The 19751-nt window shown below is 44.1% G+C and overlaps 1 protein-coding gene across 22 annotated transcripts in view; it reads left to right on the top strand.

Annotated features, from left to right (window-relative positions):
* DCTN1 (dynactin subunit 1) overlaps positions 1-19751 on the top strand; it is a 143139-nt gene that overhangs the window by 57290 nt on the left and 66098 nt on the right. For all 22 annotated transcript variants that reach the window (XM_038399000.2, XM_038398997.2, XM_043512902.1 and 19 more), the window contains exon 4: positions 2203-2234. In XM_038399000.2, coding sequence (XP_038254928.1) covers positions 2203-2234 — 32 coding nt within the window. The remainder of the gene's footprint in view (positions 1-2202; positions 2235-19751) is intronic.

Here is a 19751-nt window from a genome sequence, read left to right as displayed (position 1 = left end):
CTCTCTCTCTCCCCGTCCCTAGATACTAGTTCAGAGAGGGTGAATTGAATGGTGAGGAGCAGTCACTGCTGGGTCAGAGGCATAAGACAGGGTATTTGAAATGAGTAGCTCAAAGGTGTGAGCTGTGGAGCTGGCTGGCGGAGGTGATGGTGGGAGACCAAGAGGAAGGTGGAAGGGGTCAAAGCACACAGGGTCAGCACTGGTTGCAGTGTTCTTTGGAAAAGCAAAATATAGACACATGAAGCGTGGCTCCATGCCAGGGAGTTTCCATAGAAACACCAGCGCCTGCTGCAGTCTCTGCCTCTGCAGTATACGATGCAGAGATTTCAATTCCCCTAAGTCTAGCACCTTCCCTGCTAAAAGGAATGAAGGTGTAAGAAGCACAGTGGAGACGGTTGGGCTCTTTGATTTATGAGCTGCTTTTATAGTGTCTGTTATCTGGGCAGCTAACGCCTCAATTCACGTTATTACACACATCCAATCAGAGTGCTACCCACAACGAATGACACACAAACAGCTACCAGGGCTGCAAGCCACAATATCAGACCTATCAAATATCCAGGAACAAAACAAAGGATGAAATTTACCCAAACAAATCCTCTTCCTGTGCTTAGTACACACAACTTCTGCACTTAAATCAAGGTTGAACGCTAAAATTGTATATTTTGATCATACCTACACACACCTGTACATGGGAATTGCTTTGCTTACCACTAACCTGTAGCTGTCTCTGGGATGGAATGCAGCAGCTGTTTAACAGGGCACATCAAAGATACAAACAGTACAGGACAGGAGGTGAAGAAAAATCCCGAATCCAAGTGAAAATGCCAGGGCCCTTTATGTAAAATTGGATTTTAGCCCAGACTCCAGCGTGTGCACCTGTTCATTTAAATGCCAGGACACCCTTGATTGTCAGAATTGGTCAGGAGCTCCATTTGCTGTTTTATAGAGGAAACCGCAAATAGAGCACCTGACCAACTACGACAGACACAATCCCTCATAATAACTTATGGGGCTTTAGTGTAATAAGTCAAGAAAGAATGCCAGCTACAGAATAGTCAACATATGCTGCAGTGTATTGGATTCTCCTGGGCGGGCTCCCATTCTAATAGTGAGAAAGCCTGACCCTGATTAGTTGGAGCCCTGACAGGATCACAGTTCCAGAAGTATTAAACGCTCTCCACGCATTACACTGTAATCTAGATCTTCAAGGTTAAACTTAGGCAACTGCACAGATACATTTGAGTGTGCAACTTACATGCGTGTGAAAATCAAGTATAGTGCAACCTCTCTTGAGGGGTTGACAAGCATTGGTTGCTGAACAGAGATGGCCATTTAACAAAGATGGAGGAGAAACTTACTCAAAGTTGGGAGGTACCTTTGAAAAGTGCTCAGAAAGCAAGAAATTGCCTCATACAGCTGGTCTTTTCTATGCACTTCATTTTATTTGCACACATGTAGCTGGTTAAATGCCTAACTTTCCTTGTGCTCAGTGAGATACCTGACTTGTGCTCATAAATTAGCCACGTGGAGAATTTCACATGGCTAACTATAGAAACGCATTTTCGTTTACCAAGCGATGTTACAGGCCTGAGAAGCCTTCAGCTGGCCCTGTTTTATGGAGATATAATCACCTTTGATTACCAGATGGAATCGAATTGGTGGAAACAGGGTCAAGTGTCCTTCTGTGTTCCTGAAAAAGGTGCTTTTTAGGCTTGAGATGATCCAGAGTTCTCTGAAATCTTGCAGGCATCTAACCAGAGGCGAGGATAGATGTCACGGGCTTGCTGTTATGTTTTGAAATAGTTGATATTCCTTGAATCCATAGAAGATCAGGGTTGGAAGGGACCTCAGGAGGGCATCTCATCCCACCCCCTGCTCAGAGCAGGACCAACACCAAGGATAACCAACTTGAGTTATCCTTAAGAACACAGTGCACTTGCCGCCCTAGAAAAGGCCATCTAATTCAGCATGCCTGCTCATTTTGACCTTGCTTCTCCCCAGCCTTTTCATTCCTCCTCATAGAGTCACCTCTAGTGATCCTTCAGCTAGACCTAGACTTTGGCTTAACTCTCAAAATGAAGCAAAGGATTCCAGAGAGTGAGTTAGGATTCCCCTCTGCCATGCTGCTCATGTGCTAAGAGCCCTGTGTGGTACATGTGACAAACATCTTATGGTTTTGTTTTTCTACTTTATTTCCAGAATCTTTGGAAGCTGCCAAAGCCAGCAAATTGGTGAGTACTTCAGCTTGAGACCCTGCTGCCTGCTTGGAGAAACTAATTCCACTACGTCAGTGTGTTGGCTTTTGGGAGGGGAGGGTTTGCGCATGCTAATCTGCTGAATTCCCTTCATTAGCTCTTACTGCCTTTCCAGAGTGTAACCAAAGGTCTGTCTACAGCCTCACAGAACTAGCACACATGCATACAGCAGGGCCAGGATTTTAGCCAATGAACATCTCAGATTAAAGGTGGCAGAAAAGGAAAACCCCAAACAAAATGGCCAGTGAGGAAAGTCTAGCTTTTGTGTTATCTGGGTGTTATAGCTCAGTCCGGGCTAGTTCTGGATGCAAGGGATTCCTCCTGGGGTCAGTCAAGAGAGCAAGGCAAATCAAAAATAGCTTTATTCCAAATGACCAGAAACCTTTTCAATTAGTTACAAACAGTCCTCTCACAGTGGGATTGCACTGGTGGGAGGGAGGTGAACAATCTATCATTGCATCCTGTTTTGGATCTTTTGGGGTGGGGGGTGTCATTCTTCATTTGATTCAGTATTGCAGAGCCTGCCCCTGAATGCTCTCCAGTAATGTGACATTGTTGTTTCCCTCCAAATGACCCTTACTTTTCAGAGAAGGAAGTAACTCGCTCTTTAAGAGCATATTTTAAATTCACCTTTTCTGCTGAAAACCTGTTGGATTTCCTGGATACGTGCCTAGTTTACAGTTCAGCTTTATATATACTGCCCTAATTATCTTTGTCCGGGATTTCTGGTGGCTCATACAAGACCTACATGGGTGCCTGTTACTGTGTCTGGGTATCCAGTCATAGAATCATAGAACTGGAAGGGACCTCGAGAGGTCATCTATTCCAGTCCCTTGCACTCATGGCAGGACTAATTCTCTAGACCATTCCTGACGGGCGTTTGTCTAACCTGCTCTTAAAAATGTCCAATGATGGAGATTCCACAACCTCCCTGGGCAATTTATTCCAGTGCTTCACCACCCTGACGGGAAGTTTTTCCTAATGTCCAACCTAAACCTCCGTTGCTGCAATTTAAGCCCATTGCTTCTCGTCCTGTCCTCAGAGGTTAAGAAAAACAAACTTTCTTCCTCCTCCTTGTAACAGCCTTTTCATACTTGAAAACTGTTATCATGTCCCCTCTGTCTTCTCTTTTCCAGACTAAACAAACCCAATTTTTTTCAATCTTCCCTCATAGGTCCTGTTTTCTACACCTTTAATAATTTTTTGTTGCTCTTCTCTGGACTCTCTCCAATTTGTCCACATCCTTCCTGAAATGTAGTGCCCAGAACTGGACACAATACTCCAGTTGAGTCCGAGTCAGAGTGTAGTAGAGTGGAAGAATTACTTCTCGTGTCTTACTTGCAAAACTCCTGCTAATACATCCCAGAATGATGTTCGCTTTTTTTTTGCAGCAGTGTTACACTGTTTACTCATTTTTAGTTGTAATCCACTTTGACTCCCAGATCCCATTCTGCAGTATTCCTTCCTAGGCAGTGATTTCCCATTTTGTATGTGTGCAACTGATTATTCCTTCCTAGGTGGAGTACTTTGCATTTGTCCTGATTTAATTTTGTCCTATTTACTTCAGAGCATTTCTCCAGTTTGTCCAGACCATTTGGAATTTTAATCCTATCCTCCAAAGCACTTGCAACCTCTCCCAACTTGGTATCGTCTGCAAACTTTATAAGTGTACTCTCTCTATGCCATCATCTAAATCATTGATGAAGATATTGAACAGAACCGGACCCAGAACTGATCCCTGCAGGACCCCACTCGTTATGCCCTTCCAGCATGACTGTAAACCACTGATAACTACTCTCTGGGAATGGTTTTCCACCAGTTTTGCATCCACCTTATAGTAGCTCCATCTAGGTTGTGTTTCCTTAGTTTATTTATGGGGCAGTCATGTGAGACAGTATCAAAAGTTTTACTAAAATCAAGATATACCACATCTACAGTCCCCCCCTCCATCCCCCCCCAAAAAAATCCACAAGGCTTGTTACCCTGTCAAAGAAAGCTATCAGGTTGGTTTGACACGATTTGTTCTTGACAAATCCGTGCTGACTGTTACTTATCAACTTATTATCTTCTAGATGTTTGCAAATTGATTGCTTAATTGTTTGCTCCAGTATCTTTCCGAGTACAGAAGTTAAGCTGACTGATCTGTAATTCCCTGGGTTGTCCTTATTTCCCTTTTTATAGATGGGCACTATATTTGTCCTTTTCCAGTCTTCTGGAATCTCTCCCGTCTTCCATGACTTCTCAAAGATAATCACTAATGGCTCAGATATCTCCTCAGTTCAGCTCCTTGAGTATTCTAGGATGCATTTCATCAGGCCGTTGTGACTTGAAGACATCTAATTTGTTCAAGTATCAGAGGGGTAGCCATGTTAGTCTGGATCTGTAAAAGCGGCAAAGAGTCCTGTGACACCTTATAGACTAACAGACATGTTGGAGCATAAGCTTTCGTGGGTGAATGCCCAGTTCGTTGGATGCATGTGATTTGTCCAAAGTAACTTTTAACTTGTTCTTTCCCTATTTTAGCTTCTTCTGATCCTACCTTATTTCAGCTGGCATTCACTATGTTAGACGTCCAATCACCACCAATCTGCTTGGTGAAAACCGAAACAAAGTCATTAAGCACTTCTGCCATTTCCACATTTTCTGTTGTTGTTATTTTTCCCTCCTCATTGAGTAATGGGCCTACCCTGTCCTTGGTCTTCCTCTTGCTTCTAAAATATTTGTAGAATGTGTTTTTGTCACCCTTTATGTCTTTAGCTAGTTCGACAGGTCAGTCAAGATTTCTAATTTCTGAGCTGCACTCACAGCATTTTGCCCATGAGTGGGCAAGTTGTGCATGTAGCTTGGTGCGTAAATGACACTCTGTTGACTGGTACCGTATAAATACTGAAGATACTTAGAAAGGGTTTTGCTTTAGGGCTTAATGTTAAAAATTCTGACTGCCCAGTTTGCCCCTCTGTCAGCGTGTGGCAAGCCTGTGCCCAGACACTTGATAATCTGGCTCTGAGCCGACACAAAATCCTAGGCAAAGGAGCCAAAGCTCAATATTGATTGCTTTAGAGACTCTGCATGTTCCCCTGTGCCAGGAGACTCTGCCCATTCCTTCGATGCTTTGGTGCTGAGGGCCAAATGAGTCCTGGGACCAAAATCTCTAACAAAGCACATGCTCTAGACCGAGCATTCCCCAGCATTGCTGCCCATTTAAATCAATTGCTGCTGATGGTATGGAGGCTGTTCCACGTGAAACGACAAGCACTAGGTGCTGCAAGGGGAATTGGTGTGATAAGTTACCACTGTCTGATCCAGATTTAGTTTTTTACAAGCAAGTCTTGTTTTTACTAACCCCATTCTTTGGCCAGTTATGGAGCAACCAACATTTGCTGTCTGAAATTACATGGCAAGTGTCTTGCTAGGGAGTACGGCAATAGCTTAGGAAATGCTGTCAAAATCCGTGTCATCTCCTCCTCTGTGTGATGACCCTTCCCTTGGCCAAGAAAGACCAGATGTTGCTCTGTAAAACTCGGAGCTACTGGGCTATCCATAGCGGTTGCTTGAGAGCTTCCCGGCATTGTTGTCAGCAGTGTTTCCAGCCTAGTATTGAGGCCACCTCTGCTTGTAGCCTGTGGTTCTCTTTGTCTGAGAAGCCCATCTTTATTCTGAATGATGTCTCTACGCAAGCCTTCATCGCATGTTGCCACAATTGTTTTTCATCCTGAATCCAGTTTTTAGCACCTATACAGAGAGACACATTCTGTGGAGACACTGAATCATCTAAGTCCAGAAAATTATCAGTCAAATCTTTCACAGTAAAGTCAACCTTAAAGAATGTTTAGTATAAGAACAAATCCAGCTCCTGCGAAGCAGTGGTCACTCCTGCCTTGCAGTCCCAGAGGCTGTCTACACTGCAGTTGGGTCAAGCTGAATTAGCACTTGTATGTCTGCCCAAGATGGGAATGACACCTCCTAGCCGCAGGGTAGACATACCCTGAGTGTAAAGCATGGCCTGTTTAGGAGTGGACTATCCATTGATTAGACTGACATGTCATTAGCACAAATTCCTTAGAAATCATAATATCTGTCATAGGTTTCAGAGTAGCAGCCGTGTTAGTCTTTTCCACTGAATGCATCCGATGAAGTGAGCTGTAGCTCATGAAAGCTTATGCTCAAATAAATTTGTTAGTCTCTAAGGTACCACAAGTCCTCCTTTTCTTTTTTGCGAATATCCATCATAGAATATCAGGGTTGGAAGGGACCTCAGGAGGTCATCTAGTCCAACCTCCTGCAATCCCCAACTAAATCATCCCAGCCAGGGCTTTGTCAAGCCTGACCTTACAAACTTCTAAGGAAGGAGATTCCACCATCTCCCTAGGTAATGCATTCCAGTGTTTCACCACCCTCCTAGCGAAAAAGTTTTTCCTAATATCCAACCTAAACCTCCCCCACTGCAACTTGAGACCATTACTCCTTGTTCTGTCATCTGCTACCACTGAGAACAGTCTGGATCCTTCCTCTTTGGAACCCCCTTTCAGGGAGCTGAAAGCAGCTATCAAATCCCCCCTCATTCTTCTCTTCCGCAGACTAAACAATCCCAGTTCCCTCAGCCTCTCCTCATAAGTCATGTGGTCCAGTCCCCTAATCATTTTTGTTGCTCTCCGCTGGACTCTTTCCAATTTTTCATAGATTCATAGATACTAAGGTCAGAAGGGACCACTCTGATCATCTAGTCCGACCTCCTGCACAGCGCAGGCCACAGAATGTCACCCACCCACTCCTATGAAAAACCTCACCCATGTCTGAGCTATTGAAGTCCTCAAATCATGGTTCAAAACTTCAAGGAGCAGAGAAGCCTCCCTCCAGTCAACCATGCCCCATGCTACAGAGGAAGGCAAAAAAACCTCCAGGGCCTCTCCAATCTGCCCTGGAGGAAAACTCCCTCCCGACCCCAAACATGGCAATCAGCCAAACCCTGAGCACATGGGCAAGATTCACCAGCCAGATACCCAGGAAAGAGTTTTCTATAGTAAATCAGATCCCATCCATTTAATATCCCATCTCAGGGGATTTGGCTTATTTACCCTGAATATTTAAAGATCAATTACTTACCAAAATCCCATTATCCCATCATACCATCTCCTCCATAAACTTATCGAGTAGAATCTTAAAACCAGATAGATCTTTTGCCCCCACTGTTTCCCTTGGAAGGTTATTCCAAAACTTCACTCCTCTGATGGTTAAAAACCTTCGTCTGATTTCAAGTCTAAACTTCCTGGTGGCCAGTTTATACCCATTTGTTCTTGTGTCCACATTGGTGCTGAGCTTAAATAATTCCTCTCCCTCTCCTATATTTATCCCTCTGATATATTTATAGAGAGCAATCATATTTCCCCTCAACCTTCTTTTAGTTAGGCTAAACAAGCCCAGCTCCTTAAGTCTCCTTTCATAAGACAAGTTTTCCATTCCTCGGATCATCCTAGTAGCCCTTCTCTGTACCTGCTCCAGTTTGAATTCATCCTTTTTAAACATGGGAGACCAGAACTGCACACAGTATTCTAGGTGAGGTCTCACCAGTGCCTTGTATAACGGTACTAAAACCTCCTTATCCCTACTGGAAATGCCTCTCCTGATGCATCCCAAAACCGCATTAGCTTTTTTCACAGCCATATCACATTGGCAGCTCATAGTCATCCTATGATCAACCAATACTCCAAGGTCCTTCTCCTCTTCCGTTACTTCTAATTGATGCGTCCCCAACTTATAACTAAAATTCTTGTTATTAATCCCTAAATGCATAACCTTACACTTCTCACTATTAAATTTCATCTTATTACTATTACTCCAGTTTACAAGGTCATCCAGATCCTTCTGTATAATATCCCGATCCTTCTCCGAATTGGCAATACCTCCCAGCTTTGTATCATCTGCAAACTTTATTAGCACACTCCCACTTTTTGTGCCAAGGTCAGTAACAAAAAGATTAAATAAGATTGGTCCCAAAACCGATCCCTGAGGAACTCCACTGGTAACCTCCCTCCAACCTGACAGTTCGCCTTTCAGTAGGACCCGTTGCAGTCTCCCCTTTAACCAATTCCTTATCCACCTTCTGAAGTTCATATTGATCCCCATCTTCTCCAATTTAACTAATAATTCCCCATGTGGCACGGTATCAAATGCCTTACTGAAATCTAGGTAAATTAGATCCACTGCATTTCCTTTATCTAAAAAATCTGTTTTTCAAAAAAGGAGATTAGGTTGGTTTGGCACGATCTACCTTTTGTAAAACCATGTTGTATTTTGTCCCATTTACCATTGACTTCAATGTCCTTAACTAATTTCTCCTTCAAAATTTTTTCCAGGACCTTGCATACTACAGATGTCAAACTAACTGGCCTGTAGTTACCCGGATCACTTTTTTTTCCTTTCTTAAAAATAGGAACTATATTAGCAATTCTCCAATCATTCGGTACTATTCCTGAGTTTACAGATTCATTAAAAATTCTTGCTAATGGGCTTGCAATTTCAGGTGCCAATTCCTTTAATATTCTTGGATGAAGATTATCTGGGCCCCCCGATTTAGTCCCATTAAGCTGTTTCAGTTTCGCTTCTACCTCTGATATGGTAATATCTACCTCTGTATCCTCCTTCCCATTTGTCATGCTACCATTATCCCCAAGATCCTCTTTAGCCTTATTAAAGACTGAGGCAAAGTATTTGTTTAGATATTGGGCCATGCCTAGATTATCTTTAACCTCCGCTCCATCCTCAGTGTTAAGCAGCCCCACTTCTTCCTTCTTAGTTTTCTTCTTATTTATATGGCTATAGAACCTTTTACTATTGGTTTTAATTCCCTTTGCAAGGTCCAACTCTACTCGACTTTTAGCCTCTCTCACTTTATCCCTACATCTTCTGACCTCAATTAGGTAGCTTTCCTTGCTGATCCCTCCCATCTTCCACTCCCTGTATGCTTTCTGCTTCTTCATAATCACCTCTCTAAGATGCTTGCTCATCCAGCTTGGTCTACAACTCCTTCCTATGAATTTTTTCCCTTTTCTTGGGATACAGGCTTCCGATAGCTTCTGCAGTTTTGATTTAAAGTAATCCCAGGCCTCCTCTACCTTTAGATCCATAAGTTCTTCAGTCCAATCCACTTCCCTAACTAATTTCCTTAATTTTTGAAAGTCAGCCCTTTTGAAATCAAAAACCCTAGTTGCAGATTTATTTTTGTTAATCCTTCCATTTAGTTTGAACTGAATTAGCTCATGATCACTTGAGCCAAGATTGTCCCCTACAACCATTTCTTCTATGAGGTCCTCGCTACTCACCAAAATTAAATCTAAAATGGCATCCCCTCTAGTCGGTTCAGCAACTACTTGATGAAGGAATCTATCAGCTATCGCATCTAGGAAAATCTGAGCCCTATTATTATTACTAGCACTGGTCCTCCAGTCTATATCTGGGAAGTTAAAGTCTCCCATGATCATGCAGTTTCCATTAGTATTTACTTGATTAAAGACATTAAAAAGGGCTCTATCCATATCCAAATTAGATCCCGGAGGTCTATAGCACACCCCAAGCACTATCGTAGGAGAGGCTTTACTAGTTTTCTTCCCCAATGTAATTTTTGCCCAGACGGACTCTGTCTTATCCATTGCATCGCTTCTTATTTCTTTACATTCTACCTCATCATTGATATACAATGCTACTCCACCCCCTTTACCTTTTGTTTCTGTCTTTCCTAAACAGCACATATCCTTCAATACCTGTAGTCCAGTCATGACTATTATTCCACCATGTTTCTGTTATCCCTATAATATCTGGTTTCACTTCCTGCACCAGTAGCTCTAGTTCCTCCATTTTGTTACCTAGACTCCTCGCATTGGTGTACAAACATCTTAATTTTTGCTGTTTGGCCTCACTCACATTTTGTACCCTATTAGGCACAGTCATTCTACAGCCAGTATAACCTATTAGACTAGTATCCACACCGCCCTCGCTCCTTATATACATTCTCCTACCCACGGCTGTATCCTTTCTTACTTCATCTTCTTCCCTCTCAATGCTAAAATCTGGCGTGGAGATTTTCTGGACATCTCCCATCCATCTCCCCCTAATTCCTAGTTTAAAGCTCTCTTTATCAGTTGTGCCAGCCTCGATCCTAGAAGTCTATTTCCTTCCCTACTCAGATGAAGTCCATCCCGAGAGAACTGACTGAGAGAACTCTGTCTGTGAATGCCTCCCAGTGGCCATACATCCCAAAGCCCTCCTTATAGCACCACTGCCTAAGCCATCTGTTGACAGTCATAATCTTGTCAGACCTTTGTTGCCCTTCTCTAGGAACAGGAAGGATCCCGCTAAAGATCACCTGAGCCTCAATTTCCTTAAGTGTCTTCCCCAGCCTAGCATAGTCTCCCTTGATACTTTCCAGCGAGAATCTGGTTGTATCATTTGTTCCCACATGAAGGATAATTAGGGGATTCTTTCCCGCTCCCTTGAGGATCCTTTTCAACCTCAGGTCTACATCCCGTATCTTAGCACCCGGAAGACAGCACACCCTTCTATTCTCAGGATCAGCTCTAGTTACAGGCCTGTCTATTCTTCTCAATAAAGAGTCCCCGATCACATAGACCTGCCTTTTCCTGGTGACAGTGCTATTCTCCAGTCTCTCCCCTGTTCCCTCTGGCTGCAAGTTCTTTCCATTCCTATTTTCCCTTATAATCCTCTTCAACCCATCCTGTATCCTCCTGGGGCTCAGATTTGGTGTAGTCTCCCTTGACTCTTCTGCTTTTCCTATAGGACTAGCCTCTCTTCTCTTCTTCCTTACCCTTCCACCTTCAACAAGTACCTGCTGAGCCCCTTCTTCATTTTCCAACTCTGCAAACCTGTTCCTAAGCTCTATTTCTCCTTCACTAGCCCGTCTTTTTCTCTGCCTGGTTCTTTGAGTCACATGTTTCCACTGACCACTTTCCTCACCCAGTCTCTCCTCAAAATTCCCCAGCCCTGCTTCCATCTGTGAGTCTGAGCTTTTCCCTTCAGATTCCTCATATCTTTGCTCCATCATCTGCTCAAACCCCTTCCTAAACTCAACCAGACTTTCCACCTGCATCTCCAAACCTCGGATCTTTTCCTCCATCAGCTCTATCAGACGGCATTTCATGCAGAAAAAACTCTTACCGGTTCCCCCCTCCAGGATCATGTACATACCACAGCTACACATCCTTCTTGTAGTGTGGGGCCCAAAACTGTACACACTACTGTAGATGAGGCCTCACCAATGCCGAATAAAGGGGAACGATCACGTCCCTTGATCTGCTGGCAATGCCCCTACTTATACATCCCAAAATGCCATTGGCCTTCTTGGCAACAAGGGCACACTGCTGACTCATCTCCAGCTTCTCGTCCACTGTAACCCCTAGGTCCTTTTCTGCAGAACTGCTGCCTAGCCATTCGGTCCTTAGTCTGTAGCGGTGCATGGGATTCTTCCATCCTAAGTGCAGGATTCTGCACTTGTCCTTGTTGAACCTCATCAGATTTCTTTTGGCCCAATCCTCTAATTTGTCTAGGTCCCTCTGTATCCTATCCCTACCCTCCAGCGTAACTATCTTTCCTCCCAGTTTAGTGTCATCTGCAAATTTGCTGAGGGTGCAATCCACACCATCCTCCAGATCATTTATGAAGATATTGAACAAAACCGGCCCGAGGACCGACCCTTGGGGCACTCCACTTGATACCGGCTGCCAGCTAGACATGGAGCCACTGATCACTACCCGTTGAGCCTGACAATCTAGCCAGCTTTCTATCCACCTTATCGTCCATTCATCCAGCCCATGCTACTTTAACTTGCTGGCAAGAATACTGTGGGAGACCGTGTCAAAAGCTTTGCTAAAGTCAAGGAACAACACGTCCACTGCTTTCCCCACATCCACAGAGCCAGTTTTCTCGTCGTAGAAGGCAATTAGATTAGTCAGGCATGACTTGCCCTTGGTGAATCCATGCTGACTATTCCTGATCACTTTCCTCTCCTCTAAGTGCTTCAGAATTGATTCATTGAGGACCTGCTCCATGATTTTTCCAGGGACTGAGGTGAGGCTGACTGGCCTGTAGTTCCCAGGATCCTCCTTCTTCCCTTTTTAAAGATGGGCACTACATTAGCCTTTTTCCAGTCATCTGGGACCTCCCCCGATCGCCATGAGTTTTCAAAGATAATGGCCAATGGCTCTGCAATCACATCCGCCAACTCCTTTAGCGCTCTCGGATGCAGCGCATCTGGCCCCATGGACTTGTGCTCGTCCAGCTTTTCTAAATAGTCCCGAACCACTTCTTTCTCCACAGAGGGCTGGTCACCTCCTCCCCATGCTGTGCTGCCCAGTGCAGCAGTCTGGGAGCTGACCTTGTTTGTGAAGACAGAGGCAAAAAAAGCATTGAGTACATTAGCTTTTTCCATATCCACTGTCACTAGGTTGCCTCCCTCATTCAGTAAGGGGCCCACGCTTTCCTTGACTTTCTTCTTGTTGCTAACATACCTGAAGAAACCCTTCTGTTACTCTGAACATCTCTTGCTAGCTGCAACTCCAGGTGTGATTTGGCCTTCCTGATTTCACTCCTGCATGCCCGAGCAATATTTTTATACTCCTCCCTGGTCATTTGTCCAATCTTCCACTTCCTGTAAGCTTCTTTTTTGTGTTTAAGATCTGCAAGGATTTCACTGTTAAGCCAAGCTGGTCGCCTGCCATATTAGCTATTCTTTCTACACATTGAGATGGTTTGTCCCTGTAACCTCAATAAAGATTCTTTAAAATACAGCCAGCTCTCCTGGACTCCTTTCCCCCTCATGTTGTTCTCCCAGAGGATCCTGCCCATGTCTCTGAGATGTGGATTTTCTTTGTTGTGGCATCTCTTCTAGCATAAAGAAAAGGAGTACTTGTGGCACCTTAGAGACTAACAAATTTATTTGAGCATAAGCTTTCGTGAGCTACAGCTCACTTCATCGGATGCATTCAGTGGAAAATACAGTGGGGAGATTTTATACACTCACAGAGAACATGAAACAATGGGTTTATCATACACACTGTAAGGAGAGTGATCACTTAAGATGAGCTATTACCAGCAAGTGGGGGGGGAGGAGGAAAACCTTTTGTGGTGATAATCAAGGGGGCCCATTTCCAGCAGTTAACAAGAATGTCTGAGGAACAGTGGGGGTTGGGTGGGGGGGAGAAATAACATGGGGAAATAGTTTTACTTTGTGTAATGACCCATCCCCTCCCAGTCTCTATTCAAGCCTAAGTTAATTGTATCCAGTTTGCAAATTAATTCCAATTCAGCAGTCTCTCGTTGGAGTCTGGTTTTGAAGTTTTTTTGTTGAAAACTCTCAGGTTTGTAATCGAGTGACCGGAGAGATTGAAGTGTTCTCCGACTGGTTTTTGAATGTTATAATTCTTGACGTCTGATTTGTGTCCATTTATTCTTTTACATAGAGACTGTCCAGTTTGACCAATGTACATGGCAGAGGGGCATTGCTGGCACATGATGGCATATATCACATTGGTAGATGCACAAGAGAACAAGCCTCTCACAGTGTGGCTGATGTGATTAGGCCCTATGATGGTGTCCCCTGAATAGATATGCCCTCACCCATAACTATTTCACATTTGGGGACAATGTATACCTTCAAATCAGCGGCACTGCGATGGGTACCTGCATGGCCCCCAGTATGCCAACATTTTTATGGCTGACTTAGAACAACGCTTCCTCAGCTCTTGTCCCCTAATGCCCCTACTCTACTTGCGCTACATTGATGACATCTTCATCATCTGGACCCATGGAAAAGAAGCCCTTGAGGAATTCCACCATGATTTCAACAATTTCCATCCCACCATCAACCTCAGCCTGGACCAGTCCACATAAGAGATCCACTTCCTGGACACTACGGTGCTAATAAGCGATGGTCACATAAACACCACCCTATACCGGAAACCTACTGACTTCTATTCCTACCTACATGCCTCTAGCTTTCATCCAGATCACACCACACGATCCGTTGTCTACAGCCAGCTCTATGATATAACCGCATTTGCTCCATCCCCTCAGACAGAGACAAACACCTACAAGATCTTTATCATGCATTCTTCCAACTACAATACCCACCTGCTGAAGTGAAGAAACAGATTGACAGAGCCAGAAGATTCCCCAGAAGTCACCTGCTACAGGACAGGCCCAACAAAGAAAATAACAGAACGCCACTAGCCATCACCTTCAGCCCCCAACTAAAACCTCTCCAACGCATCATCAAGAATCTACAACCTATCCTGAAGGATAACCCATCACTCTCACAGATCTTGGGAGACAGGCCAGTCCTTGCTTACAGACAGCCCCCCAACCTGAAGCAAATACTCACCAGGAACCACACACCACACAACAGAACCACTAACCCAGGAATCTATCCTTGCAACAAAGCCCGTTGCCAACTCTGTCCACGTATCTATTCAGGGGACACCATCATAGGGCCTAATCACATCAGCCACACTGTGAGAGACTTGTTCTCTTGTGCATCTACCAATGTGATATATGCCATCATATGCCAGCAATGCCCCTCTGCCATGTACATTGGTCAAACTGGACAGTCTCTATGTAAAAGAATAAATGGACACAAATCAGACGTCAAGAATTATAACATTCAAAAACCAGTCGGAGAACATTTCAATCTCTCCGGTCACTTGATTACAGACCTGAGAGTGGCTATCCTTCAACAAAAAAACTTCAAAACCAGACTCCAACGAGAGACTGCTGAATTGGAATTAAAAAATCTGGTTTTAAGATTCTACTTGATAAGTTTATGGAGGAGATGGTATAATGGGATAATGGGATTTTGGTAAGTAATTGATCTTTAAATATTCAGGGTAAATAGGCCAAATCCCCTGAGATGGGATATTAGATGGATGGGATCTGAGTTACTATAGAAAATTCTTTCCTGGGTATCTGGCTGGTGAATCTTGTCCATATGCTCAGGGTTTAGCTGATTGCCATATTTGGGGTCGGGAAGGAATTTTCCTCCAGGGCAGATTGGAGAGGCCCTGGAGGTTTTTCGCCTTCCTCTGTAGCATGGGGCATGGTTGACTTGAGGGAGGCTTCTCTGCTCCTTGAAGTCTTTGAACCATGATTTAAGGACTTCAATAGCTCAGACATGGGTGAGGTTTTTCATAGGAGTGGGTGGGTGAGATTCTGTGGCCTGCGCTGTGCAGGAGGTCGGACTAGATGATCAGAATGGTCCCTTCTGACCTTAGTATCTATGAATCTATGAATTTGCAAACTGGATACAATTAACTTAGGCTTGAATAGAGACTGGGAGTGAATGGGTCATTACATAAAGTAAAACTATTTCCCCATGTTATTTCTTCCCCCCCCCCCCCCCCCCACACTGTTCCTCAGATGTTCTTGTTAACTGCTGGAAATAGGCTACCTTGCTTGTCACCATGAAAGGTTTTCCTTCTTCCCCCCCCCCCCCCCCCCCCCCCCCCCCCCGCGCTGCTGGTGATGGTTCATCTTAAGTGATCACTCTCCTTACAGTGTGTATGATAAAACCCATTGTTTCATGTTTTCTGTTGTGTATATAAATCTCCCCACTGTCTTTTCCACTGAATGCATCCGATGAAGTGAGCTGTAGCTCACAAAAGTTTATGCTCAAATAAATTCGTTAGTCTCTAAGGTGCCACAAGTCCTCCTTTTCTTTTTGCGAATACAGACTAACACGGCTACTGCTCTGAAACTCTTCTAGCATGTTGATCTTGGCAGATAACAACTGCTTCGTTGCAGTTCTCTCTTTGCTTTTTCTGCTTCTGAGAATGTGGTACCAAGAACCAAGTTGGGACTGATATGAAGTCCTGAGATGCCCAGACTTTGTAGCTTTCTCCTCATTTTTCTGCTTTGTCTTTTCTGGACATATTTCCTTCCCTTCAGGAAGGGGATGTGGTGTCTGATCCCCTTTTCTTGAAAACTGTTTCAGTAGCGAGTGTGGGTCTAATGAGAAGCAAAAAGAGAAGAGTCCTATAACTGTATCCAGTTAATCCTCGATAGTCACACAAGTTATTGGGCTCAATCTGTTACTGAACAACACTTGCATGGGGTTTTAGAGTAAGATGTGTTCTGTGCCCTCACAAGGTTTAGTCTTGTTTAGGCAAATCATGGGACAGCATCTCAAGAAGAGTGAGGAAGAAGGATCAGTTCCTGGAAGGAAGTGGGTTTACCAGAAGAAGCGGGGTTTCGGCAGATGGGGAAGCGGAGGCTGTTTCAAGCAGCATGGTAGTTAGCACAAAGCTAAGAGCGTGAAGGCGATGGAACATGAGTGCAAAGTTGGTGTAAAAATGCTACCAAATCAGAACAGTCCATTCACTCACTCTGCGGTCAGCATTTACATCCCCTTTGCACAGGGGTAAATAACTCTACAAGGTGCAAGACAGTGAAGTTAGGCCCTGAGACATCAAAGCCAAGCCTTGCTCTCCTTCAGGCCATCTGCAGTGCTCAGCTACTAAAAGCTTGTCTACACAGGGAAGAGTTTCTGATTAACTCTCTGTGTGGATGCTCTTTTTCTGGAATACGAACGTCTAAGAACATTCACACAGGGAGTTAATCAGGAATAGCTATTCTGATTTAAATTCACATCCTACCTTAATTCAAATTAACTTCCTGTGTAGACAAGCCTTTATTGATTCTGTGTGACTTTGGGCAGATAACTTCTCCTCTCTGCCTTGGTTTCATCATCTCTGTAATTGGAATGATACTGAAGACCTTTCCCATTTTTACTGGGCATGAGAAGTGATCACATCTTTGTGCTGAAGTGCATTTTACAACTGCTCTTGTCCCTTGATGATTGCATATTGGATTTGCAGAGCACCCTGATCGTTGCTTGAGGCAATACCCTGCTCTTCAAGAAGAGCCTAATTGTATTTGTAAAAATAATGTCTAGAAGCTTGATGACATCACAGAGCAGCTTCCCACCTCTCCCAAGGACAGTCTTACTGCTGTTTGCTGCCTCTCCTTACATTCAAGAGCTGCAGATTGACAGTATTTTGCCACTAGATGACACTAGAGTCAAGGGAAAGTGCTATTGTAAATAATAGGCACCCTGTACCCCCTTGAGTTATAACCCTAAAATACACTGCATCAGAGTGTTCAGTGATCTAACATGGCATATGACCGGAAAAGCTGTTTGTCTCAAGGTCCTTTGGGGACTAATTTTGCCACCCTATAGTTGAGTTACCAGCCATGTCTTTGAGATGATACTTTTAGCCAAAATAGTCTTCCTTTTCTTCAGGTCTCCCCAAGGTTAAAGGGTCATGGGATAATTATACAAACATCTGAGGTCTAAAAGAGTTTACAGACAGATTTAAAAAAAAAAAAAAGACACTGCCCAACTATAGCAACTTTCATCCAAAGATCCTGTGTCTTACCTCCCCCAAGCCTGATCCAACATCTTTGGGGGGTAGGTAAGGATTTCTACTTTGAACTGAGATGCAAATTGGAGAAGTGTCGTTAACATGTGCACATCCCCCCCAACAGCACCCGATCAGTCAGTGGCAGAGCTGAGAATGGAACCCAGGAGTCCTGTTTCCCAGTTCCAGTTTTTTAATCACTAAGAAACATTCCCGCCTTTATTAAAATATTGTCTCAAACACATTGTTGAAGCTTGCTCATGAGAGCCCCAAAATGGAATGAAAGAGTCTATTTCTTGGTCCAAAGCCATTGCAGTGTAAGCAGTAAACCAGCAAGGCAATGGACAGATGTTAACACACTGAGGTGGTACGGGTAACACAGGGAAAGAGTTGTTTCTTGACATAGGTTGCATCACTTAAATGTGTCTCTGTGCTGGGGGTGGATTTCATGTGAATTTTATCTCCAGTGCTTTCTGCTAATCCTGGGGATAAATGCTGGTAATCTGTGAATGCATCGTGGTAAACCAGCCACTAAGAAATCAGAGATTCTCTCTGCTTTAAGACTTCCCTTGGCACTTTATAATAGCATAGAATTTGTACCTTGTGTTGTGTCCTGATCCAAATGGAGGATAAGTGCATGTATTGTTGAATCTGTTTTTTATTTAAAAAAGCTCCTGGTATTTGAATATAAAGCGAACACCACCTGTTCATTTTCCCTAAGGGCGTCTGTCATCCCAGCCACAGACTGAGAGCACCCTGCCAGAAAGCATGCTGCTTGATAAAGCTAGAATAGAGGTGGCAAAGCAGAACGGTACTGCTAATCTCTGGGAGGGTGGACACTGGACCTGTGTTAACATGGATGAAATAAAAGGCTTTCACATGTGTAAATACGGCAGCAGTAGCCTTCTCCCTAGGCCTCACCCTGACTGCTGGGGTAATTGAAATAATGATGGTGCTTTTGGTTTTGATGTGGAAAGTGACTCATGGTAGCATGTCTGTAGAGGTCAGTGCTACTTGGGGAAAGGAGAAAATTCTGTCTGTTTCTCTCTCTCTCTCTCTCTCTTAACATATTTCTGCCTGGTTTGGTAGATACATTTGACACAGCCAGAGCAGATCTGTCTAATGGGGAAAGTCACATGTTCAAGCCCTTATCTTTGTATAATTTGAGGCTTAAATATTAGTTATAACCCAGTCGTGAGCAATTGTTCATATCCCTCTTGGTTACTGCGGGCCTGCTGAGTTTTAATTCACTCAGCTCTGATTTTACAGTGGGGAACTCGACTTGTGGATGGCAGTAAGATGCAAAGAAACCACCAAGTGTAGTGCAGGCAGCAGCTGAGCAGAGATTGCTGAACGGGGGGGTCAGTTTGGAATAGGAAGTGTTTGCTAGGGATGAGGTTGGGGCAGACCTACCTCCCTAGCAGTCCCAGGCTTCTGGGGCCAAACACATTGACTGACAGTATTGGAAACAAAATAATACCCAGCTCTTCTAGCGTTTGTCATCAGTAGAGTGTGAGGCCTTTCACAGAGCAGGGCAGTATCCACAGCATTATCTGTTTTTTACAGTTGGGGAAACTGAGGCACAGAAGGGCAGTGACTTGCCCAAGGTAGCTGGCAGGCCAGTGGCAGAGCTGGGAATAGAGCCCTGGTCTCCTGAGTCCAGTCCAGTGCTCTCTCCACTAGGCCCCACTTCCTCATAATTAACTAAACTGTCATGTGCAGTCACTTGCCTTTCAAAATGTTCTTTCCTGGAACCTCAGAAGCCTTAATGCTCTAGGAGCCAAAGCCTGATTATAGCCACTCTGGGATAAAGCCCACAAGCCTCAAGGCAACTGCCAGCTCAGTTATCTGCTACATGCTGGCAGGTCACCTTTCACAGACTTGTTTAGGTTAATCTGGGTGCTTTCTTCCATGCTGATTGTATGTATTATTGAGGTCTGGTGACTTCAACAGAACAGATCAAAGTACCTTCCTCAGGAACAGCAGGGAAAGCTGTATAACCGCTCAAAATAGTAACATGCAGGTGTGTGAATGGTTCACTTCTATTGTCTGTCCAGGCAGTGTAAACTCTAAC

The sequence above is a fragment of the Dermochelys coriacea genome, chromosome 4, assembly GCF_009764565.3.
Source record: "Dermochelys coriacea isolate rDerCor1 chromosome 4, rDerCor1.pri.v4, whole genome shotgun sequence".
Classification (NCBI taxonomy): Eukaryota; Metazoa; Chordata; order Testudines; family Dermochelyidae; genus Dermochelys; species Dermochelys coriacea.
This window is presented reverse-complemented; position numbering and strand designations above follow the sequence as displayed.